At 45.4% G+C, this 26,342-nt stretch overlaps 1 protein-coding gene, 1 long non-coding RNA gene and 2 other non-coding genes across 11 annotated transcripts; 2 read left to right on the plus strand and 2 right to left on the minus strand.

Annotated features, from left to right (window-relative positions):
- Positions 1-7,124: 7,124 nt before the first annotated feature.
- Positions 7,125-13,166, minus strand: LOC120689826 (mediator of RNA polymerase II transcription subunit 19a-like). 8 transcript variants are annotated; one of them, XM_039972251.1, is made up of 9 exons: positions 12,976-13,166; positions 11,085-11,149; positions 9,736-10,022; positions 9,415-9,651; positions 9,274-9,328; positions 9,037-9,177; positions 8,879-8,939; positions 7,508-7,558; positions 7,125-7,387 (listed from the first exon to the last, which is right to left on the minus strand). In XM_039972251.1, exons 2-6 carry the CDS (start codon positions 11,128-11,130, stop codon positions 9,155-9,157), a joined length of 648 nt encoding a protein of 215 aa, XP_039828185.1. In that variant the 5' UTR covers positions 11,131-11,149; positions 12,976-13,166; the 3' UTR covers positions 7,125-7,387; positions 7,508-7,558; positions 8,879-8,939; positions 9,037-9,154. The 8 variants fall into 8 exon arrangements, with proteins under 8 accessions (XP_039828185.1, XP_039828184.1, XP_039828181.1 ...); XM_039972250.1 differs by having other exon boundaries at positions 8,879-8,944; XM_039972247.1 differs by lacking the exon at positions 8,879-8,939.
- A 5,412-nt stretch (positions 13,167-18,578) lies between these two features.
- LOC120693635 lies at positions 18,579-18,668 on the plus strand. Its single transcript, XR_005683093.1, has one exon. It is a non-coding gene; the product is annotated as a small nucleolar RNA Z195/SNORD33/SNORD32 family (small nucleolar RNA).
- Positions 18,669-18,893: 225 nt separating this feature from the next.
- LOC120693676 lies at positions 18,894-19,034 on the plus strand. The gene has a single exon (XR_005683132.1). It is a non-coding gene; the product is annotated as a small nucleolar RNA F1/F2/snoR5a (small nucleolar RNA).
- A 2,428-nt stretch (positions 19,035-21,462) lies between these two features.
- Positions 21,463-23,532, minus strand: LOC120693362. The gene is made up of 2 exons (XR_005682979.1): positions 23,086-23,532; positions 21,463-21,935 (listed from the first exon to the last, which is right to left on the minus strand). It is a non-coding gene; the product is annotated as an uncharacterized LOC120693362 (long non-coding RNA).
- Positions 23,533-26,342: the final 2,810 nt, after the last annotated feature.

The raw sequence follows: 26,342 nt of genomic DNA on the forward strand, positions 1-26,342 counted from the left end.
ACGGATTCTATAAGGTATATCAATCCATGATTAGCGGATGGTTACTGTAGCATCATTGTAGCAAATTATGGATTAATTTGACTCATTAAATTCGTCTAGCGTATTAGCACCCATCTGTGAAAAAATTTTATAAACAGATGTTATCTATTACTCCTAAATGATAAGGTTTTTTTATGTGACAGGATCTTATACAAATCTAAATGCACGATTTTTTTCTTCATATTTTGAACATAATGATTGTAAAATATATTAATGAACTCAAGATATTTAAATTTTAGGAAGTTTGACTAGAATCGATCATTTCCAACCCCTCACGTTCCCATTTTTTCCTCAGGACGGAGGGGGTAAGCAACACGCGAATGGAGGTAGCCGTACACGTCTTCACCTCTCTGATCCATTTTCTTCACCCCTTTCACTCTCGCAGTTAACGGCGACTACCCGATGAAGGAGGGAGATCGGAAGGAGAGACAGAGAGCAGGGTAGACGATGGATGTGGGCCCGCCATTGCTGCCTCGCCCTGTTCCGTCAAGATCTCGAGAGGCGCCAGCAGGTGATGAGGTGAATGCATGGAACGCAAGCCTGATCTGCCGGTCTGCTGTCAGAACGAATGATGGTTAGCCGTCTTGCAGCTGAAGCTTACCCCCCCTGATATAACAATTAGCGAGCGGTAGGCTAATTAATCCTGTGTTAGGGAAAGCCCGGACATCCTAATCCGGTCCAGCGTGTGGTCCTTGCTCTTTACTTAAAAAAACACTACTACAGAACAGGGCTTTGTTCCTGCACATTTGTCCCGGTCGTTATTGGACCCGGGACAAATGAAAGTTTTAGTCCCGGGTCTAAAGTCTAGCAGGCAATAAAGAGTAGAAAGAGACTTTTTATCCCGGTTGAAGACTTCCACCGGAATAAAATAGTATCCTTTAGTCCCGGTTGGAGTCACCCACCGGGACTAAAGGATTTAGTCCAGGTGGGTGACTCCAACCGGGACCAAAAGATAGTCTTTTGTCCCGGTTGGAGTCTCCAACCGGGATAAAAGAGTTTCACGGGCGCCTCCACCTACCTCTCATTTATTTAACTCTGTCCCCTCTCTTATCTCTTCGACTCTTCTTCTCCCAGACATCTCTCCCCCTCGAGCTTTCCTCCTCCTCCCCTCCCTCCTCGATCCGGTCCTTCCTCCCTCTCAGGCGCAGGCGGGGGCGGCGAGCCGCGCCAGGCGCAGGCGGGGGCGGCGAGCCGCGCCAGGCGTCGGCGGGAAGCGCACGGCATCGGGCCGGCAGCCACGGCCAGGCGCCGGAGGGGGCGGGCGCGGGCCGGCCAGCCGCCGCCGCCGCAGCGCGCGGCCAGGAGGCGCGGCCACGCTGGTGGGGGCGGGCGCGGGCCGGCGTGCTGCGGGAAGCGGGCGCGGGCCGGCGTGCTGCGGGAAGCGCGCGCGGCTGCGGGCCGGCAAGCTGCGGCCAGGCGTCGGCGGGGCGGGCGCGCTCGGATGCGGGCCGGCGAGCCGGCCAGTCGCCGCCGTCGCGCGCGGCCAGGAGCCGCAGCGACGCTGGCGGGGACGGGGCACGGGTGCGGCCCAGCAAGCCGCCGCTGCCGCGCGCGGCCATGCGCAGGGGCGGGCACGCCCGCCGCCGTGGGCCAGTGAGGGCGGCATATGTTTTTTTGTTTTTTTTTTGGTTTGTGACTGTGGTGGTCAATTCTTGTATGATGAATCAGATCAGTCTCTTGTATTGTGAATTAGATTTTTGCTATTTTACTTGTGTGATGTGTGAAGACCATGTAAGATAAGAATGTTTCTAGCTCCAATCTGAAAAAAATTTCAAGTGTGATTGTATCTTTGTGAGGAAGTTAGCATGTTTTTGTGATGGAGTGATGGAATTGGAGCTCGAGGAGGGAGGAGCCGGTGGTGCGGAGCTCCGGCGGAGGACGCTAAAAAAATCCTTTTTGTTCCGGTTGGTGTTACCAACCGGGACAAAAGGGTGTCTTTTGTCCCGGTTGCCAGACCCGGGACAAAAGAGTTCGCCCTTTTGTCCCGGCATGACGTTTCGGGTTGGGAAACCGGGACAAAAAAAAGTTTCCCAACCGGGACAAATCAAAGTTTTTTAGTAGTGCAAGGACGGCATGGCGCGGCGGCGGCGTGCCGGGCGGCCGGCCGGCCTCGGTCGCCCGCTCGCTGCTCTGGATTGCCGCGGCGCTGGGGGGATCTCGACCGGATGAGCACTCCGACGCATCGCGCCGGGGGAAAAGAAACTGCTAGTCGTACGAGGCCGAGCTGGCGAGCGAGGAATCATCATGGACAATGCTGAAGTCCAGACCAGACGGGGCTCCCTTTTCTGTTCTTTTCTTTTCTTTCTTTTTCTTCAGTTGACGCACACACTGACACAAAGCCGTCTTCAACCTATCGAATCTTACGGCTCGTTTGCATTGGCTCCATTCTCGATCTTACTGCAACGCCATCGGTGACGTGTTTTGTTGGATGCTTTCCACATCGATGCGTGGGCTGTTCGATCGAAAGTCACGGGGCATTTGGACGCCCGATTCCCCGGAGCATCACATCGGAGGGACAGAAAGTCCACCAAGGTCGACCGCAAACGGAACGGAGGATCCAAAAACCAGACCCACCCCCACCGCACGTCGCCGGCGTAGTGCACGCCCAGCCCAGGGAGGGATTCCGGCCACGCCACGCCGTGCAGTGCAAAGCGAGCGATCGGCCGGATTCCCCAGCAGTGACCACAGTCCCGAGACATACGCCCCGCGCCGGGCACGCACGCAAAGCCATCGGGCGAGCGAGGCAGGGAGCATATCGCATCGCCCCCGCGCCCGGCGCCGGCACTCCGGCAGGCCGGCCCGCCCATCCCGTCCGATCCCCATACCCTACGCCCAGGCCAGTTCGTCCCATCCATGCCGGCCGCCGCAGCCAGAGCGTGGCCGATCGATGGAATCTCGCGAAAGCGCCCGGCCGCCGCACAGTGCCGGCCGGGGCCGGCGGGTGGAGGAATAAAGGCGGGCGGCGGCGCGGGGCGCCGGGGCGGGGGGGATTTGTGCCCCGCCCACCGCCACGCAACGGGGCGCGAGGAGGCGGACGCGATCACGGGGGCCGGCCATTCGGGGTTGAGGAATGAGGGGCGGGCGACGAGTGGTGCCGGGATCGGCCGCGGCAGCGGGGCAGGGCATCGGTTCCTCCTGTCCCCGGCCGGCCGGCTCTCTCATGTGCCTCTTCTGCGTGTGTCGATCGTCCGCGCGTGCGTGCGTGATCGGCCGATGCGTGGCGGAGTGCAGTGCGCGCGCGTCGACGGCCGCCGGCGCCGCGGAGGGCCAGGCCACGACGGCGACACGACGTGCCGTACGTCGGAGGTGACGAACAAGGCGCATCTGTACGAGGCAGTGAGGGTGCCACTGCCACGTTCATAAAAGATGCGAACTTGTCGGGGGAGAGAGGAAGCATGTGCGAAATTGATCAAATTACAGCTGCATCCATGAAGCACTGATGACTAACACCTGAATGCTGGGAGTGACGACAGACAGCCTCCGAGAAGATGGTATTTCCGGTTTGCTTTTATATAAACTCAAACAAATTACATGGAAAAAACGAAACAGGTCCAAAAACTTATTACTAGGATACAGAGGAACGATGATGATTTTTTTTTAAAAAAAAGAAAAGTTGGTGCAAAATTTCCAATATGGAATTATGGTAGTAAGAATGTAATGCGCGCATATTTCCTTTTACAAAGTGCATGGCTTAGTGAGGTCACTCTCGTGCTGCCCTCATACTTTGTTCTGCTGACCGACCAATTAAGCGGCATATTCCGCGCTTAGTGCACCTTATCTGAGTGATTATCTACTAGTGCGGCATGCTTGCCTCCGATTCAAATTGCAAGATCTCCTGCTGCGCGTCAAGCCCTCGCATCATATCCACCTCTTTATCTCCTCTTAATGAAATACATGCTCAGTCACGGTCGTAAAAATAAATATCCACCTCCTTACATTTTGAAACAAAACAAGCTCTACATGCTACATGATGCAAATGCTTGAGTTGAGAGTGGATGCTGCAATACAATCTCTGCTGTTTTTTCGAGGCGCGCATAGTGCCCAAGCTAGTTAGTTGGTGGAGTGGGATTGTGATGTCCACGTTGCTACCGTTCTTGGGGGACGCGAGAAAGATGCAAAAGAGGAGGTGTCCAAAGTGCGATGAAGGCAAAGTGGCCTCCTTTTTGTATCTTCTCCACTACTAGTAGATCGAAATGAAATCAAACAAGAGGGCGGTGAGGTGACAAGAGCTCGTGTTAACAATTAGCCTCCAACTCTCTCCCTGTGTCTAGGGGATGATCATGTTCTATATACACCTCACCAAGATCGGGAGAGATCTCACTTGCTCACTTCACCAACATTTTGCAAGGCAGCGAGCTAGCTAGCTAGGTAGCCCACGGTCCCGTGTAGTAGGGCTCCCTAAACAACACATGCGTGCAGCCCTACACCATGAGAAGGCGCATTATGTTAACAGCTAGCGTCAGTACACCCTCAGCTCCTGCCTGTCCGGCTGAACGCCAACCAAAAGTACACCAAAGTAATGGCAGGGCTGGCAACTACTACTTCAGATGGATGGTCTCCAAAGTTGCTTCGTGCCAAAGATATGATCTACCCATCTATATAGCTAGTGTGACACGCATGGCCAATTGGCCATGGCTTTGATATATAGCTAGCCTTGGACAAACGCTGCATACTTGCATATACATTATTACCGATCTTTACTTCTCGTTTTCGTTCCTTTTGTTGATCGTCCTTTAACTTGACAAAGTTTTCAGTTCCAGTTGTTAATCATGTTGTGGTGCTGCATGCATATATGTCAAGCTTTATTTGGGTCCATCTAACTTTCTTCTTTTTTTGACCGCTTTCAGGGAAAGGGGAAACAAATTTGGAATGGTTTTTTGGTGTGTGGGGGCTAGAAAAAGGAAAATGTCCACATGATCCACACACTCGAAAAGCAGGCGCGGGTGATGAGTCGGTCACTCGGCAAAGGAATTAGAGAACTTGTATAACTAATTGCCCCGGTCCAATTATTTGTGGGCATCGAGGGCCCACGGCTCAGTGGTTCCAGGGGCAAGGAATTATGCACATTTGCTCCTGCCTGATGGCCTGGACCACTGTATGTCTGGATATACTATTATGTTTGACACTGAAACAGAAGAAGTGTTATCCCCCAAATGCAATTTTATTTTTCTTATTTCTTTATAAAACATGCATACACAAACATGGGTGTGTGAAAAAGATCCCCAAAAAAGAAATCCTCAGCGCGTGTAATCATAAGGTTATCATTTACTACTTATCAGAGTGTAGGAGTCAATCTGAACGCGCAGGAAATGAGGTAAACGAGAAGAGATGCCCTTGATTTCTGAGCAAAAGTCCAAGCCTCTGCACCTGATGCCTGGAGCTGCATGCATCACTGTCCATGGACCATGGCCAAATTGCGTAGCTCCTCTGACAAAGCTCATAAAAAAGTGGTAACTAGTCGATCAAGCACGCATCACGCGGTAACTTCGAAATGCTAAGATAGATAGATACATACATACAAAAACCCAGGTGGCTGGTATAGTCGTCGTAGCAGCTACAGTTGGATCACATGCGATCTTGCTTTGTTCATGATCTCATCTATCTCTAGCCACTAGCTGCTAGGCAGGCAGGATGACTCACACCAGTGTTAAACTAGTATGTTTAACCAGGCTAATAATCTAATCCACGGTACGGTGCATGCGCTCATGGAGCGGGGTCGCTGATGGCTTCTCTCCAAAGACAGGTAGAGCTGGAGGAGACAGGGCCGCCAATATTCGCGCTACGGCGGTAGGGGGACAGCCCCAGCAGGGGGCGGATGCCCTGCGTATGATGGATCACCTAAGAGCCCTACAGCCATCGCTTACATCTAAGCGGAATCCTGTGAATCTCAGGGCCAGATTGTCCCCGGCCGCTGCTGATTGTTTTTCTTTTCTCTCCTATCGTTAGGACGAGGCGATTAGTTTATCTGCTTATTGGTTGGGCGCACATCAAGAGAGGGGACGCAGCCATGGGTGGCCACCTAATGACATGGGCACATGGCTGACACACACACACAAGACATGCATGCGTGGTGGCTGTCTTGTCCGACGATGGGAGAGGACCTTTCATACAGCCATGGGAACGAAGGCTGTGTTTAGTTCCAAAATTTCTCATTCCAAACTTCACTATTCATTTATCACATCAAATCTTTTGTCTTATACATGGAGCATTAAATGTAGGTAAATAAAAAAAACTAATTGCATAGTTTTGATGTACACGACGAGACGAATCTTTTGAGCCTAGTTAGGTCATGGTAGGACAACAATTACCACAAACAAACGAAAAGTGCTACAGTATCCGATGTGATCTTTTTTTACCACCGTTTTACGGATCTAAACACAGCCAAGGGTTTTGCTGACAGTGACTTGTTTGAACCAGTACTATTTTTTTGTCTGAAATAGAATAGAATTATTGGCATTCTAAACGCTGGTGTGTATAAGTAGTTGATGTACGGAGGTGTGAAAACAAGACAACAAAAAAAACATGTGGAAACCAAGCAGAGGGCTAGGGGCAACCAAGAACGTTCACACAAGACAGAGATAGCAAGCAAAGACGGGTAATGGAGTCATGCAGACACAACTGCATGTTGCAAATATCATGGCAGCACTCTTATGTTCCGCCGATGAGCTTAAGCGATGGGAGCACTGGTCAGAAGCTTCCATCAATTTTCGTACGAGCAGTTGAACGAGTTGTGGGGAATTTTCTCCTTGCTATTCCAGACATTGGTTCAGAAAGACTGAGATGCAAGGAAGCTGGACACTGACAATGCCGCACGGCACAACATCTAGGCAGATGATGGGCAATGTCTCGCGATTGAATGCCGAACAATGCCATGGTAGTTGACGTTGATTGCTGTTCTAGCATCGCCGAGTCCAAAATCAGCTGGACATAATGACCCTGCTCAGAGAACATTGTCCCTACAGGGCATCGTAAAAATGAAGATTTAGAACCAGCCAGACAATCAGGCGCATAATCACCAAAATGGCAACCGATTGAGTTTCACTGTGATTGTCTCGCTTCAGTACTGGCAGGATGGACAAATCAAATAGGTCCAAAAGCGCTGGCTAGAGCAGCTAGAATAATACTGCAAGGCTCACCGAGATCAAGTACCGGCATATTACTGGAATTAAGGTGACCGATGCACGGTTGTTCGTGACAAATTTTTCTGGATCATGCATATTATCCACTGCTTTCTCTGTTACACATAGTCACAACATTGGCATGATTTCCGGTCCCTGCAATGGCTCTGCTGTGGTCTGAATTACAGGATCATACATGGCAGTGCTGAAGACTTGCTAATGGACATGAGCTGAAACGACGAGAAAACTTTTTACAACTCCATAAAAAAAAATAAAACTCCATTTTGCCAAGTTCAAGCTTCCAAAGGAACAATATACAAATCATATTCCATTTCCATCATAGTGGATACCTTGTTCCCTCTGGAGCAGCACAGTACCGATTTTTTTGCCACATGTTGTAACTGCATTTACAGCATAAAAATGTGTTCCAAGATTAGGCAGGTGGTACACGCGCAACAAGAATAGATGCTTTTGGGAGATAAGATCCATATTATCATAATCTTTTAGCATTCTTTAACAAATTCACTTAATTGTATATGTATTTGATCAATAATAATGAGGTCAAAACAACTCATTTAAAAGCCTGAAAGATGAGAATAACTACATGATTGCAAAGAAACTTTTAAATCCTCAATGAAAAATACAGGAAATTGCGAAATTTGGCAAAACTCAATGTTATACAGTCGTCTAGTCGAACCTAGTCGCCATGGCACCGATAAGGCGACTAGTCGTCGATCAGGTCGATTAGTCGACCCTAGTCGGTCCTAGTCGTCGCTATAGTCGTCCTATATATCCCATGACATATATGTACATGTATATATACTTATATACTATATAGCAAGCAGGAACACCACAATGATAGTCAGTTTGGTGACACTTGTGAGATTTGATGTTTGAACTGTCCAGAACTCCATATTCTTGTCCCACACAGTACAGGCTAATGGCTAATGGCTAATGGTGCAAGTTATATAGTTAACCTAACCCTAATGGCTAATGGCTAATGGTGCAAGTTATATAGTTAACCTAACCCTAATGGCTAATGGCTAATGGTGCAAGTTATATAGTTAACCTAACCCTAATGGCTAATGGGCCTAATTGAGCCCAGTACAGGCGGCGGGCTGGAGTGCTGGTCTGCTGGACATCTTTTGATTTTGGCCTGATCGTCCAAGTAGCTAGTCGGACGACTAATCGCGATTAGGCGATGATTAGTCGGACGATCAGACATCTGATCGACAAAAGCTAGTCGTTTCACTTATCGAAGCCAGCAGAGCGATAAGGTCGACTAATCGCGACTAATCGCGATTAGTCGGACGACTGTATAACATGGGCAAAACTATAAAGCAACGATCACAGTACGCCAATTCACCAGCATAGACCCCATTTCTTTTATTTTGCACAGTATTATCTCTTCATTTACATTTCAGCACCCATGATCTAACTCCACTATCTAGGTTTTCTATGAGAGCAAATATGCCCAGAATAGGAATGATCATCATATTAAAATTTGAATAACACGTCATGTACTGCACTGCTAAATATATACAAAAGCGATACAATGTGTACAATGAACCAACAGAAACTAGCACTCAAATCCAAACTTTGGCCAGAGTGGAATAAACTAAGGCTCCTAATTTTCCAGTCTGCTTACACGAATTTATAACACTAACAGGTGTACCTAAATGTATTTGATAGGTGCTAAAAAGAAAGGAAAAAAAGGTAACCTTAAAAGTGCAAAAAACTTCTAACAAGGAAAATGTATAGTTATGTGCTCTCAAGGCATAACTTCACTACAAAAAAAGAGCAAGTCATGAAAATAAAGTTATGTAGCAAGCAATTAAGCAATAGATTATTATACTACAAGAATTCAAAAAGCACATACCTCTGCTGGAACTGATATTGAAAAGAAAGACTTCAGAGCCACTCATTAACAGCATAAATGGAGTTGAACTAACAAAGAAACATGCATGGCTGGCAATTAATGAAGTCCATCGCATATTTCACTGATTTTTGTGCTTTTGTGCTGTCATAAACAAACAAGGAGTGTTACAACAAAAAAATGCAATATTAGGAAATAAGCTATGACAATTATGAAATATTGAGTAAATTAGTATAGTACTTTTCTTGTGATTTTGGACACTTGCCGAACTTCCAGTTGCTTCTTGCTTCCTCTTCTGAAATAATACATGGAAAACGTTAGAGCATATGAATTTCATATCAGACAAGCTTGTATCTAAAACAAATGAGATTGATTGGTAACCTTCTCATGTTTCTTGGAATGGTCACCTCCTGACTCATGATTCCCACTCTTGTCCTTTTTCTTTTCTTTGTCTTTGTCCTTATCTTTATCTTTACTCCGATCCTTATGCCGATGTTTCTGTTTCTTCTGCTCCTTCTCCTTATCCCTGTCTTTCTCCTTGTGTTTCTTATGCTTCTTTACTTTGTCCTTGGACTTGATCTTTGGTTTCCCAGATATGGTTGGTGTACCTTTTTCAGCCTGTTTTGAGTGCAGATTACTTCAGTAAGAAGGAAGAGTCAATACAACTAAATACATGAAAATTCCAAATAGAATATATCTTACAGAAGGCAAATCTACTGGTGCAGTTTCTCGCAGCTGAAATGCTTGTCCCAGTGTTTCCATGTCAAAGGGCTGAATGTAAGCAGTCTTCTCATTTGGGTACGAGTTTTGGAAGAGTTGGTCCAACTCCATCCCTTCCCCTTTACGGATTTCTGTGTCGCCCACAACATTGTTAAGATAATTTGTATCTGAAATTGCCAATGGCAAAGGTTTCTTGCAAAAGAAACTATGATGGTTCAGCAACTTGTAGCGGCTAATTAAGTCAACAGCGCCACTAAGCTCCCGAGGACCTGAAATACAAGAAGAAATCATGGTGGGTCAGTATTTAATCACAGATGGCATTAACAATTGCAATGAATAACAAAGATTCAGGCACTCAGAGTCAAGACAACTATATGCTGAGAACCTCTGAACACACTGATTGTAGTAGCAACAGTGAGCAGTTACATTAAGATTGGTAAAGGGGGAAAAAGGTGATGATTGTCATATCATAACAAAAAAAAAATACTTGAACAAAATGAATATGCTTGCCCTAGGACATAAAGGAGTCAACAAGCTAGCCTTAATCTGTACACTGCTATACTGCATAGATACACCACTATACTACATAGAACCTTATCACTCCAGGGAAGCATATGCTACTATGAACTTATCAAGTCAAGCCAAAGATACTAATGGCATACATGGTGTCACAGCATTATTGTCAAGGTCTCCTGAACTAAGGTGGACTTAGGACCATTGCAAATACCACCAGAGACACAAGTTAATTATGATGAAGTCAAAATGTAAGGAAAAAAATCCTGGTTATTAAAACGACGTTTAAACGTCGTGAAAACGACGTTTTCACGAGAAAACGTTCTTGTGAAATCGACGTTTAAATGATAAAACGTCCGTTTAAATGATAAAACGTCCATCGTTTCATTAAAATCTACCCTCTATTCGTTTCGTCGTTTTATCGTTTTAATAACCCTGAAAAAAATCCCATAACATGTCAAAAGGTCACTCAACAGTAACATCGAATGATGAAGGATAGCAAGAGCATGAACCTAACAAGACAACACCTTAGCAAGAGCACACTCACTACAGCATTTACAAATGAGGCATGCTTATAAAAACCCACTGACTGAACTCAAGGATGCGAAACAGCCAAGCTTCATGCTTTATCATAAATCTATATATATTCATAAATATATCATTTCCTTTATTCATTGACCTATCCATCAATTAGCTTAACCAAAACCCAACTGCTTGAGAAATCTATCCAACATGTACACCAAAATATAGCCTGAAACTCTACACTTTTCCCTTTTTAGTACTTGGAGATGAATTGAAGTATAAACAAAAAAGCTTACCTCTCCCAAACTTGCCATCAGAACCCATCTGATTAGAGCTAGACATATTGAAAATGCATGCCCACCTAAAGTTTGATTCAGCCAAAAAAACATATCAGTTGAGCATACCAGATCAGGTTAACAAGTCATAATAGTTTTCCAAATAGTGTAATAGAGGGCTCGAAAGACAACATATACACACAGACCATGCATTTACTATCATCATACGTTAGTAGTTCTAGGAAGGGCTTTATTTCCGTACTTCTATTGGGCCATAAAGGTAATAAATATTAATGACATCAAGATATGTTACTAAAGTATTTCATCCGGCAGACTGAAGCAACATTCTCCAACCATGACATTATGGAACTCATGCACTAACATACCAGCAGGTAGGCAGGTATAACACTGTACCAGGCTGCAAGTTATTACAAGAGCTGCTACTCAAGAAAACAGAAACACAGCCAGGAAGAAATATGCAAGCTGGTACCAATTACTCACTCTTAGTACATATAGAAAGATATAGTTAACAACTACTTAAGCTTTAGCAAGCAAAGACAAAAGGGCGCATATACAGAGAAACTAGAATAATTGTTGCAAATGTATGAACATAAGGTCTATACAAGTTTTAAGAAATTCTGAGAAACTGCTATAGAATGGGAATGATATGTTCCAAATCCATGTTAGATTTCAAGAATTATGCCTGAAAGAATAGGGCTTCATGTACCGTGCATTCACTACTGATATATTATTTGTCATGTCCATATAGCTCAATTTGAGTTCTCTTGAAACTTTGTGGAGGTATAGAACATCTCAATATCTCTATTAGTCCTTTTTAACTTAGAGAACTCGTTAGAAACTTCTAAGGCCCATTTTTCATGTATTTTAACAGTTAGTCTATTCTTACCATAATCATTAAAAAACCATAATAATCGTATGTGCTTGTCCAAGGGTTGAGTTAAGTGCTCCATAATAAACTCGCTGTTCTTCCATCCACGAACTAAATAGCATGGTATGGTACCTCACAAGTTTTCCAAGTTTAACTCTTGAACTTATGCATAGTAAGAAGCGAAAACAAAGCACTAGAATTTGGCTTCCAATTAAGCTGTCAATGCGTGGTCTGTGACCCAAATTGTGGCAGGGACATTTCGAGCAAGAAACTCACCTGATCGGACTATAAACAAATCCTTCCTAGAGAAACAAGAAAAGCAGATGGCACTCTTATGCACCAATTCTACATGAGCAGACATAATCGTTGGGCATGGGGGTTCCGTTAAAACTAAAAAAAATCATGCAAAATACACTGCTGCTGCAGCTCGGTTACATTGATCCTGCAAGCTGAACAAGAACAAGACCCTAATCTAACAACGGATGGATTGGATTAGTAGGGCATCACGCATCGCACGATTCATACAGACTACAGCTAACTGAATCCAGAGAAGGAAATGTTCGAATCTGACAACGCACAGTCAGAGCAAAGGAAGGACCCACCAGCGAAGCAAGCCCGAGCTACTAGCCTAGAAAACAAGAAATCGATCCTAGCCTCCAGGGCTGGATGGATCTCCACTCCAGGCAAGTCCAGTACCAGTCAAGAGCCGGGAAGATGGGGACTGGGGAGGCAGCGCCTCTCGACGAGGGAAAAGGCTTGGGCGGACGGGAGGCCAAACTTGCCCCGTCCCGTCGCCTGCGGTTAGGGCGCCGGCGGTGTAGCGGCAACGAATTGAGGCGGCGGCGGTCGTCAGAGAGGCGAGGCGGATAGGATTATAGCACAGGAAGGGAACCCTGGGCTACTCGAGCCCTCCTATATAATTTTGCAAGTTTCCAGTATTGCCCCTAGATCTGCGGCTTCCTAAAATTGAGGGAGGGTGTTCGGCGATGCCGAGCTTGGCAGCGGCGGAGGGCGAGGCGAAACCTGTAGGGCTCCGCGCTGCCTTCGCGGTTCCTCCCGGCGGCGTGCGGTGAAGAGAGAGCGCGGCGAGGAGGCCGGCGAGCAAGAAATCCCTGGACCTGGACCGCGGTGGCGGCGGCCAGACGGCAAGCGACGCAGCGAGGACACAGCGAGGAGCGAGGAGCGAGTAGCGTAGCGTGAGCTTCCTGGCTGCTGCTGCGTTCGGTAGAGGGAGATGATGATTAGTTAGCTGCTCATGTGGGCTGACTTCTTAGATGGGTAAATGGGCTGAATATACTCGGGTCCTTGCGATTGCATTTTTACCTTGCATGGGTTTTGGCGGGCGCCTTTTTTATTTTTGCATTTTTCAAAAAAATAATTTACAGAAATATATTTTTGGATTCAGTATTTACAAATCTATACCCCTACCGCCCGGCAGGGGGCGGCAGGGGGCCTACCGCCCGGCAGGTGGACGGTAGGGACCTAGATGTAAATAAAAATAAAATTTTTTTACGCTGAGGTCCTTGGAGGGAGCCTGCCGCCCCCCTGCCGGGCGGCAGGCCCCCTGCCGCCCCACCAGTTGGCGGCAGGGGGGCGGCAGGCTCTCTCCTCAAATATAAAACTCCAACCCTTTCCTCTGCGACCTCATTTTCTGCCCACGAGATCCAAAGAGGGGAGAGGGAGAGAGGAGGGGTGAGGGAGGTAAAAAAACCGGCGAAGCCTTGCAGGATTTTTGATCCGAACCGCAGGTAACCAATATTTGATCATGAATTAGAATAGATTTAGATTTTGGATAGTGAAATATAGAATAGTAAACTTAGTATGACATTACTGTTATTGCAGCATAAGGCAATGTCTGCCTCCAATTCTGTTGGATTTTCATGGACCGAAGAAAAATCCAGTATATTTCTTGAGATCATGATACGTCTTGTAATCAGTAAGAAGTTGGATCCATTAGCGGATGGTACGATAGAGATGGTGTTGTCCAAATTAGTTGAGTTTAAATATTTGACATTGTTTCGAGGTATTACAATGCAAGATTTAAAGGAATACCTGCTAGAACGTAGGAAGATATACATGAGGGTATGTGAACTAGCGAATCATCAACATGTTATTGGATTCTTACAAACTACTTGTAAGATATGGATGCGGCCAGAGGTGTATGAGATGCACATTAAGGTAACTCTTATTCAGTTCTAATCACGTCCGTTATTTGTAATCCATATTTACGAAATAGTAAAATTATTGTGTAATTATATGCTAGGATTACCCCGAGGACACGGAGTTGATTAACAAATCGATACCAAATTTCAAAAAATTGGTATGTATCTTCGGTGGAGTTATGCCGCAAACTAGACGAAGGAGGTGGAAAAGATCTTCGGGTCATAGTTCTCGGCCTCCGCAAGAACACGTGACCGGAGGTTCGTCAAGTCGTGCTGCACCACCTCGAGCACCTAGTTGTGTAAACTGGGATGACGATATGGATAACTTTATGCCCCCCAAATCGTGGCCTCGAACACCTGATGTTCCTCCCCCTGTACATGAAAGTAGAACCATAAAAGAGAGAAAGGGAAAGTCAAGAGGTTCGTCAAGTCAAACTGCACCACCTCCAGCACCAAGTTCTGTTAACTGGGATCACGACTTAGATGATTTCATGCCCCCCAAACCATGGCCTCCAAGAGATGATGTTCCTCCCCCTGTGCGTGACTACCTAGATGATTTCATGAAATAATGTGTAACATATATTGTTCATCGGTCTAGATTGTGAAGCAAACTGTACTGAAATAATTTGGATTCTTCAGTATCATGGATGTGTACTCATTTAGCTATCTTCTATGTGTCACATTATGTGTCCAAGCATTTGGGGCTAGCCAATTTGATACAATGAACGATATATAAATATAACGTTAAACAAGATACCACATAAGATATTACATTAAAGGTTACGTTCATTACAACCAAATTCTAAAGAAATACGCACTGCCAACTAGTTAAACAAGACATTTAGACATAGTACATACACAATATAATTAATTTCGTACACACAAATAAATGCACAACTAGATGCGGCGAATTCTTGTAGGTGGAGCCGATCCATCCGTCGGATTCCCGGAAGGTCCAGCCTCGGCAGCAGCATTGGGTACTGATAGCTGTGGGCACTTCTTGTAAGTGTGACCGTCCGCTCCACACAAGTTGTAATGTTTTTTCTTCTTTCCAGCCTCGGCCTCGTCCATTCCGTTCCGGATACGACGTGTCTGCCTTCGGCCTATGCCCCGCTTCGTAGCTGCATCAGGGATGAGAATTGGATGCAGATTTTTTTTGAGTGAATGGGCCTAGACTACCAATGCCGTATATCTCATGACACCAAGTCTGTGCTGCGGCTTCTTTTGTGAAATATTGAGAAACATATGACGCAGCATCTAACCCAGATACAGAACAAGCCACGATGACATGGGAGCATGGTAAGTGATGCACCTTTGGCTTCTGACATCGGCAGAACACCCTCCCGTCAATGGTTATCAAAACTTCTTGAATTACCCTTTGTCTGCGGACACCCTGTCCGGTCCTGTCCCTGCATGATACCTCAAATCTATGCTCCTTTGTGCCCATCGATATGACTGAGTGAAATCGAGCATTTTCAACTTTTTTCTCCATGTACTGATTGACCCTTCTGCAAAAATGCACTCCTGGATCATTAAGTAAGGGAGCGGCTGATGTGTATCGCTCCCGAAAATACCTTATGCATCCATACATGATGAACTCAACAATGCCAACAAGAGAAAATCCACGAACACGACGCATTACCATATTGTAACATTCAGCATGGTTGGTCGTCTCGATCCCATAACGTCTCCCATCTGTGTCATACAGAAGTGACCACTTCTCTTTAGGTGCACCATCAATCCACTGTGAAAATGGCTTAGCATGTCCAACTAATGAATCTGTAGAACGTCTCCTGCTGAATGATGAGGCCTGGCTCTTAAGCAATTCAGCACTCATGTCATCAATTATAACCCACAAAGCATCAAACTTCCTCTGTTGATTCTGAGTGCACAATCGCTTGAACAAATTCATCAGATCCTTATTCTTGAACCGCTCATAAAAGTTAGCAGCCATATGCCTCACACACCATCTATTGACAACATCTGGCCATATAGGAGGTGAAAATTGACTAACTTCTTGGAGCTGCCTTATAGCTGCAAGTAGACCTGCATGCCTATCACTGATAAGGCAAATATTAGGCCTTCCAGCAACAACGTGAATCTTCAGACGTTCAAGAAACCAGTACCAGCTTTCTGTGTTCTCATTCTCAACAAAGGCAAAGGCGATGGGAACTATCTGCTTGTTGCAATCAATTCCGATTGCCGTCAATATTGTTCCCTTATATTTCCCTGTCAGGAAAGTGCCGTCAATACACAGAACAGGAAGGCAGTAAATGAATGCCCTCACACATGCTCCAATGCAGAAGAAAGCTCGCAGCAGAATGCTTGGCCCCCCTGACAAGCACGGTAAACTGTATGTATCAAAAGCACTTCCAGGATTTCTTTGCACAATTGCTTCAAGCATACGAGGTAGGTTGTCATATGATGCTTCATAAGTGCCAAACTTCATCTCAAATACTTTTTGTTTAGCCCGCCAAGCCTTTGCATAGCTGATCACATACTGGAAATTCTGTTCGATGTCCCTAATTATCAATGCAGGCTCATAATCCATTTTGTCAAGAATCACCCCATACATCTTCTTAGCCACGAAAGTTGATGTGATGTTACGATGATGTCCCACTACACCTGTCATTCTACAAGTATATGGTGTAACAATTGAACATTCCCAGTGTGTCTTAAACTTTCCCTTGTATGCATGCACTCGCCATGTACAGTCTCTATCTGCACACCTCACCTCGTATTCTTTGCTGCTAGACTTCAGTACTCTGAATTCCTTCCTCAGAGATACAGCCCAGAGCTTCACAGCATCCTTCACATCCTCAATGGTACGATACTTTGCCCCTTGTATGACCTCATTCACTCTGTATTCAAACTCCGGACATCTAATATCTTGTACCACTGGATTACCAAAACCCTCTTTACGCCATTCACCTAGCACTGGGAAGCGCTCATCGTCCTCATCGTCCGATGAGTCCCCACATTGCTCTATTATTTGTGCATCTTGGTCTTCTTTCTCCATATCCTCCACAATTCCAGGTATCCGCTCGCCTTCATCTGCTAAACCTTGTGGTTCTAATTCTGGTTCTGGAGCTTGCACGTTCTCTTCTTCTTTATCCTCTTCCATCTCTTCATTGCAGTCAGATGTTGTGTGTGTTGACCCTTCACCTAAATCACCGGTCTTCTGGTGATTCTGAATTATCATTGCGAGAGGCCACCCACTTTCAAGAACTGCGTGCATGTAATATTGCCATTCTTCCGTACTATTTATATGCGTCAACTCCCAGAAATCCCCATTAGCTTCCCAGGAAGTCAAGGTATGAACCGTAAGCAAATGGGTCTTTGAATTCACATTGAACATCTTGTGAAGATATTTCCGTATGGACTCAAAACTCCTCTCTAGGGGTTTGTCTAGACTGCACTGTCTTTTTTCCAATGCTGATAGATTTACTCCATATGAATCATGAGTAATTCTATAGAAGTCACCGTAATGAACTTGAAATGCCACTTTGCTCGACATATCTGGAAGTGCAAAGACTTCATTTTAATTAATCTAATATCTACAAATATACTATGCCTTCTATTATAACCACTAATCTGAACCCTAAGTGCTTACAACAATAAAAAATACTAATCATAAAATTAAATATAAAAAAAATTTGGAATGACAAAGTTGAGAAATATTGGTTACCTGCGGTTCAGATCAAAAATCCTGCAGGGCTTCGCCGGTTTTTTTACCTCCCTCACCCCTCCTCTCCCTCTCCCCTCTCTGGATCTCGTGGGCAGAAAATGAGGTCGCAGAGGGAAGGGTTGGAGTTTTATATCTGAGGAGGGAGTCTGCCGCCCCCCTGCCGGGCGGCAGGCCCCCTGCCGCCAACTGGTGGGGCGGCAGGCTCCCTGCAAGGACCTCAGCGTAAAAAAAATTTATTTTTATTTACATCTAGGTCCCTACCGCCCACCTGCCGGGCGATAGGCCCCCTGCCGCCCCCCGCCGGGCGGTAGGGTATAGATTTGTAAATCCTGAATCCAAAAATATATTTCTGTAATTTTTTTTTTGAAAAATGCAAAAATAAAAAAGGCGCTTTTGGCGGAATGGCCGGCCCACGAACGCCCGCGGTGTCGTGCGCGTCCACGGAGTGGCCCATGAGAGCCCAGTACTCCGTGCAAACCCTAGGCGCCGGCGCCGGCGCCGCCTATAAATGAGCCATCCTTCCTTCGCTTGCTCAGCCCCTCGTGCCACGCCCGCCGCCGCAAGCCGGAAGTACTCTGCTGTTGCCTCATGCCTTCGTCGCCGGCGCCGCCTATAAACGAGCCATCCTTCCTTCGCTTGCTCAGCCCCTCGTGCCACGCCCGCCGCCGCAAGCCGGAAGTACTCTGCTGTTGCCTCATGCCTTCGTTGATTTCTTGGAGTTTTTCTTACGTTATCTGTGCTTGTTTTTTTTTTGTCGCCGTAGCTGTTCTGGTTGGGGGTGAAGTGAGGAATCTCAATCCATAAACCAATCTCTGCATCTTCAGCATGATGATTGCCAAATTACATGCACTACCATCTGATCTCCCCCATCGTTTTCTTCCCCTTTTTTTCTCGTTTCATTTGATTGATTCTTGTGTGCAATCGGTGATGAAGTCGTATAATTGTGCTGAGTTCCTCAGTGATTATCACACAACAAATTCACCATCTTTCGGCTGAAGAGATCGCGCTCTTGCTCATCGTTTTTTTCTTTTTCTGCTGGTGTTTGATCTTGTCATTTGATTAGCAGCAAACGAAACCTCTCGGATGAATTGAAATGCCATGTGGTATCTGATGCCTGGTCTTTCCCATGGCCTGGCGTCTCGTAAGAGTGGCAGACAGAGATGGGCGGGTTCTTTGCGACACTGGTTGCTCTGCAACAATGAGCTTCCTGTTACTATTCCCCCGCGACATTTGTTGGTATTTTACAATCCATTTTTGTTTGCCAGATCTATGAATTGCTTTTTTAGTATATCTATGAATTGGTTTGGTTTGACTTTGTGCCTGTTTTCGCCCTAAGACTGGAAAAGGAGTGGGATGAGCAACCCACCATGGATGATGATCTGATAACTTAAGTGTACTCCCTCTATTGGTAAAGGAAATTATTTCGAACATGTAGGTTGGTGAAGGAAATTGTTTCGAATATTGATACGGTATTAAAAATAATTTTGATCACTATAACAATTTTGATCAAAATAATAAAATATAGTCAATATATATTTTTATGAAACTATTTTTAAAGATGAATTTAATTACAACGCTTTCATATTTCGAAACTAAATCTAAAAGAATTTATCTGTAGTTAAAGTTTAATAGGATGTTAAACAAACTTAAAATGACTTCCTTATCAACACGTAGGAGTATGTGCCTCCAGTATACACTATCAAATCATTGATATTACTTGATCACCATCATCCTCTCAATCTTCATGTATACATATAAAAGGCCCATTTTGCATAGCTGATGTTGGATGAAGTATTGTTGAAAGATAAAAAAAACAGACTCCCCGCTTGTATTTTGCAAAAGCTTTTTACTCTTCGGACCCTTTTGTGAGACTTAATGACCAGTAGCCAAACTTCCAACTTCCAAGATCATTGCAGGCACTAAACTCAATCATCAACTCTCCGCACGTGACAAACAAATATCTCAAGTTGATCATTGGTTACTAGATGATAAACAAGTAAGAAATTAGTCACAGATCTCCGTTAGACAGGCAATCCAATAAACAAAGTGTAGAGGAATCTCTTAATTAACTCTAACGATACCTCATTGAAAGGATGATAATAAAATAATAGCATTAATAAGAAAATGATGATATCGAGAGATTAAGTTCTTATCAAATCTTTTCCACTCCATTTTGTTACTCTCTTAGTATTGTATTCTCTTTTGCAGCATAAATTATTTTGAATTCTTCGAACAATGGCTCTCAGCCTTCATTTCTAAAGAGTTTTCACATCAACCAACAAGGATCTAACTTGAAAAATATTTTCATCATGCATGAAGTTTGAATCTCTATTACTCCTACTGCTTATTTGGACCTTCTTTGACTTTATTATATGAAATGCAACTATTTTTGGTGTCATCAGGCTCTGTACAACACCTTCTCGGCTGGAAGGGAGGTATGTTTGGCAGTGATGAGTGGCAACAGATATAGGGATCTCCCGAGACACTATTGAGACTGGCTCAATGAACCTAGTATCTGCTTTGTGACAGAACCGCCAAGTTAAACGGCTTAATTAAGCGTAATGACCATCATTTGAACGCATCAGCCGCATTAGCTTAATTAAGTGTAACCTGACAGCCTGTTTCCAACACACAAGCCGATCGAAACACACCAGAAGTCTCGCGCGACGGCGAGCACAGACGGTACCAGCATGATACAAATTCACAAAAATAGATAATAACATAAATATTTACAAAACATCTTTAAATTTAGAATTTACATAAAATAAATGACAGCAGCGGAAGAGAATATGACCTGAGAGAAGGAAATTTGATTGAGAACCAATAAAACAAAACGATAACTATGAACACATGAGGACGTCACATCGAGCCCACCGATGCTAATCCTGGTTAGCTTCTATACCTGAAACAGGGTAAACAACAAATCCTGAGTATACTAATACTCAGCAAGACTTACCTGACTAAGGGTATACTTAGCCCACATATCTAGACATGCAAGGTTTTTGGCTGGTGGATTTATTTGCAGAAAAGCATCTAAAATAGATCCTTAACTTCAAAATTTTAACTCCAAATTATAACAATAAATTGGCTAAACATCTATGATTTGCATATCTATAGCAACCAAGGTGGAAACATAATTACTTAGATAACATCAGCATTTATCAACTCGTTTTGTTTCATTTCCTTACTACGATGTGACTCGGAGATCAAGATGCTCATGTCCGAGAGCGACTGACGGCGAATCGATCCGATTTAACCTTGCAAGGTGGACCTAACCAATACGGCACGTATTTGCCCCGTCGGACAATACGAACCAACCATTCCCCTCCCCGCCTCGAACTACAGGACCGCCCCACCATCATATGGTCAGCCGAACTCAACGTGAGACCACCAAAAGTAAACATATGCAACCCCATTTCTCCGCGACTACTCGACTACCCCAGGAGGTGAGATGGAGTCCTGTACTTTCGAGGTGAGGCAGTACTCGGCTTACCGATTTCGACTACCTCCTACTCTCGGTATGTGGTTAGTACAATTCAAACATGATCAGCAGGGCCGACAACGGTACGGTCCTCAATCGACACAGACGGGGCTAAGACACCTAGGAATCATGTCCTGCTGCCATACCTATACATCATCATCATTCCCCGCCCTGTCTCATATTTCCATGTCAATTTCAACAACTCAGGTACTGTATATAAGTATATAACTTATATCTCGCGAGTAACCGGAAATTACTCGACTTCTAAGTATCCTATATCTCGCGAGTGCAACAAGTCACTCGACTTCTATCGAGAAGTATTAAGCATAGCATTTCTATCGTCCTATACATGCTAGTATAATTCAGGGAAACCTAGGGATCATGCAACTAGGGTTCCAATCAACTCCTGAAACGTAATGCACAAATAATAAATACATATATAGATGTCATAATTTCAAATAATAGGATGTGCACCGGGGCTTGCCTGGGATTAACACTAAGTCAGTGTTAGTTAGATGATACTCGCTTGGCGAGCATCTTCCTTTGGTCATGCACATCGGGTTCCATCCATCCGTCTTCGGGATATGTCCACCAACATCGTCTTCGGGTTAGGCTCCAATAGCACGTCCTTCATATGGTTCATCTATCGTACCTAAATGAGATGCGACAATGCATATGTATGAATGCATGGAAGTGCAACACGCAAGGCATTCATAAAAGTACAACATACTAGCATAAGCACCTAGAGCTATTTAACTTAACCATCACTCAAGCATCTCATAGAAGATAACAAGCACATCAAGCATGCCACACAAATTAACTTAAATTAAACCACTGCAAGCATCCACCATTCAGGAAATTAGCCAAACCTTCTAGCTAACAAAATTTAAAATGATTCACCTAAAAATGACATACTTGATGTATCAAACCATGCAGAAAAGAATGACTTAGCAATACTTTTGGAAAGTGAAAGATATAACTAGAAACTAAACAAATGCAAAAACTTAACTTGAGGACATTATCTAGCAACCAAAATTTACCAGCATGATAAGCTATTGATAAAGCATGCAACAATATTTTTCCAACATTTATTGACAACAGAAAATATTTAATTTAGCCCTAGCAAAACAAATAGAACAAAAATAGATTTACAAACATGTACATAGCTTCTGGTTCTGAAATTTTTATAGTGAACTAAACATGCAAAGAGTAAGCTACTGCATAAATTTCATAATTTTTGAACATCCAAAACTGCAGATATTAAATAGACAAGCGTAAACAAGCATTAACCATGATTAAATCAATACATCATGAAAAATTAAACAAACAGCAGGTTAAATATTTTTCCTAAGTTCTACATGACAAATCAAAGATAATCCAACTGGTTTTACATTTTTACCATTTTTCTACTATTTACTATGCATTTTCAAATCTTGCAACCACTTAAACTAACATTTAAACTAGAGCAAAAACTATTTAGAAACTAAAGATCAACCTGTAAGGAAAGTTGTAGATCTTTGGACAAGGAATCCAACAAATTTTAGTTTGCATTTTTTTGATTTTTCTATGATTTACTATGACTTTTCAAAGTTTCAACCAATTATTGCAAAACAACCCTTCGCAGCACTATTCATTTGAGTCTATAACTATGCAAATAACCCCCTGAACTTGTTTCAATTCTTGCCCGAGGTCCCTGGTCGCGAAACAGAGCAGGGGCGGCGATTTCTGGCCCGATTCTGGCGGCAGTGCTCAACGGCGGCATGGGGAAAGTTGGGGAAAAGCTAGAGGGACTCGAGAGCTACCTCTGGGTGGTCTCGGTTGATGCCGGGGTGGCCGGAGGAGGGCCAGCGACGGGAGCAGGCGGCCAGCGGTGGTGGCTAGCGGCGGCCACGGCGCTTCGACGGTCGTGAGCGGCGGGGAAAGGGTCGGTGAGCTTCCTGGGGGCGAGGTGAAGCCGGCTGCGGGGTCGGTTTGGTTCGAGGTGGGGTGGAGGAAGGGGCTCGACGAGAGCAGGGACGACGGCGGCCATGGCGTGCGGCGTGCGCGGCGACGGCATTCACGCGTGAGCATGGGAGGCCGGCGGGGTCTGGGCGACGGCGGCAAGCACGCAGGGGAGGTAGCGAGGAGGCGAGCTCGAGAAGGCTCGAGAACGGCAACGCGGAAGCAGGGGTTTGGCGGGGACGCACGACGCGAGCGGCGCCGTGGCCAATTTGGCCACGGTGACCACGCACAGGAAGAGGGAGAGAGAGGGAGAAGCTTACACGTGGCCTGAAATTCTTGACTCAATTTTGAACAATTTGAAACTTCAAACCTCAATTACTCACTCCTAATTGAGGGGTGTTACATGCTCCTCCAGTGCAACAAGTTCGATCAAGCCACGTGGAGTCATCTTCAAGTTCTTAATATCTTTGTACTTTGTTCCTATGAGTATTATCTATGTTTCTTGTTCTTATAATCGTTATACACACATGAGCTGGTTCATTCATGTCTAGATTGGGTCCAAGATCAACCTGTCATATGGTTTGATCCCCTCCCAAGCTGTGTATGTACTATGGTGGATCACAAGTGCACTGGTCCTTTTTGTCTGGTGAATAAAGAATGAGCAATACCCTTTCAAAAAAAAGTTGTGCCATAAAAGTGCAATATTAGCTAATACCCTAAACTAGCAAGGTGGCCTCTAAAATAGGGCGGTTAGCTAGTCTTTTGCACATACTAGCATAATGCCCATGCGTTGCTACGGGTAATATAATATATCTATGTAATATTATCAACAAAATAATATTGTTAACTTTGTATTCGTTCTCCGTGTACAAACTATATTGTGATCATGCGAGACATTGGTTGTCCGGGATCCGATTGGGATTCCGATTGATTTATCCGGGGTCCAATTATGACTCTGATTGATTTGTCCATATTTCAATTATAATTCCGATTGACGAAAGGCTAGTCCGACTCGTATATGGGATGGACTGAGGCCCACATGTCAAGGACACAAGACGGACCAAACCAAAAATTTAGGCAACATGTCCGTAAACATGTCCGTGCGTTGCTACGAACAAAAGTTATGTATACATGTTGTCACCGTAAAGGCTAGATGTGATTTTATGAAATTGTGATATTATTATACATTTTGTACATCTTTGTGTGTACTATATAATTTCGGACAACTAAGAGCAACAAATGCAATCGCGTCCTCCTCGTTCTTCAATAGAACGGGGCCACACTGTACAAACGAGGGGGGAGAGACGCCATGGCCTGTGGGAGAGGAGATCGATGGCAGGGGTACGGTTCCAATTCCAACCTCCCAGGCGGCATGTGTTCAGGGACTGGGAGCTACTGCATCGAAGTTCCAGCGGCGAGCGGGGCTGGTTTCATGCGCAGCAAAATCAGTAGCATCTCTAGGTTCGTGTCAAGGCGGCCGTGGCAAATGGCAGCACGTCCGCAGGATTCTCATCGAAAACCAGCAAGATCCTCATCCGATCCTACTCCTCCCCTATCACCCGCCGCCATCAGGGCAGTCTCGTATCATCGTCCGTTTGGACCCAGCAAGAGCAGCAGGGTCGTCGTCCTCGCCTCCGGCCAATCCCATCTACGGCGGGATCCTCATGCGTGTTGCTCACCTGCTCCTCCCTGACAGGCGATGGTGCGACGCCATGGGCTCCGGGTGCGACGGAGTGGCGGATCGAGCCGCGGAGGAACGGATTGGTGATGAATAAGAAAAGGAACTCGCGGTAAGGGAAGTGAACGATGGTGAGTACCACCACGGCGTGGGGAGGAGCGGCAGACAGCGATTGGAGATTGCGTCGAACTCGTTTTGGTGCAACGCGAGCAGTAATACGTAGGAGATGTTTTTTTGGGTCCACTTGTCAATGACCGATGACATATCAAAAATCAAAGTACCGCAGAAACGGTCCGCTCTTTAGAAATAGGTAAAGATTTATATTTTTCGAATAGTATCATTATCATTCTTTTTTTAAATGGCTCAAACCGATGGTCATCTATGCGTTCAGTCATTTTTTGAAACATGAATTTCGAAGAAAACAGAATATCTGTATAGACATATTTTTTATTTTTTCATGCCTTATGGTTATATTACATTCTATAAATACATTTTTTTAAAAAAAATTGAATGGCAATTTATATCAGTAAAAGATTTGTCGAGGTGCTGCAAACCACAGCCGGGTGGCGGAAGGCACCCGCCCTAGCCCAGAGGGTGTGTACTCGGGGGTTAGCTAGTCTTAGATCAATCTTCCTCGAGAACTCGATGAACACAACCGGGTTTAGAGTGGTTCGGGCCGCCGGAGCGTAATACCCTACGTCCACTGTATGTTGTATTGCCTTCCACGAGAGTGAGAAGGTGCGAGAGTTTCAGCCTGTCTGGATTGTGGAGATTGTCCTGTGCACTGCGGGCACCTCCCTTTTATATCTCAAGGGGGCGCGTACACGGCTGTTGGATCCCCGACAGGTGGGCCCAACGATGCGATATAAAATAATGAGGTGTTCACACCTTATGGCGTTGTAGGCGAGGGAGATCTCTCTCTTGGATTCGCTCGCCTGCTCCCGGAGCCCTCCGTCCATCATGTCTTGGCGCTGTCTTGTCGAGACGGAGCGCGACGCAGCTAGTAGCATCGCCTGTTATGTAGCTGAGCGGCTATGTAGGGAGCGGCGTAGGCGGCATGATGGAAAAGTGCCGGGCCGTCGTATCCATTTAATGCGGCAGACGGGCTCTGCGCGGCGCGGCTCAGGCGGCTCCACTGTGCTCCTTGGTAATACGCGGCGCGTAGCGGGGCCTGTCAAAAGGCTGTCTTGTGTACCGCGGTGGCAGAGCACGCCTTGTCCATCGCATTAAATGCGGTAGGTGGGCGAGTCTTCCTGCGAAAGACTCGCGCACAACCCCACGTCTCCGGGACACGTGGCGGCTCCGGACCCCTACACGGTGAGGGGAGTCCGGACGGGCGCAGGAGGCTCCGGACCCCTCTGGGGGTCCGAGGCTCCGGCGGTCAGCTCGGAGCTTCCCTTCTGTGTAGACACGTGGCGTCACCGGACCCATCCTCAGGCG

Source organism: Panicum virgatum, chromosome 9N (genome assembly GCF_016808335.1).
Source record: "Panicum virgatum strain AP13 chromosome 9N, P.virgatum_v5, whole genome shotgun sequence".
Classification (NCBI taxonomy): Eukaryota; Viridiplantae; Streptophyta; class Magnoliopsida; order Poales; family Poaceae; genus Panicum; species Panicum virgatum.

Coding starts and splice junctions, on each gene's coding strand:
- LOC120689826 (XM_039972247.1), bottom strand. CDS start 11,130: ATGTCTAGCTCTAATCAGATGGGTTCTGATGGCAAGTTTGGGAGAG. Junction 10,023..11,084: donor TGATGGCAAGTTTGGGAGAG/GTAAGCTTTTTT, acceptor CTTGTATTTCAG/GTCCTCGGGAGCTTAGTGGC. Junction 9,652..9,735: donor CACCAGTAGATTTGCCTTCT/GTAAGATATATT, acceptor CACTCAAAACAG/GCTGAAAAAGGTACACCAAC.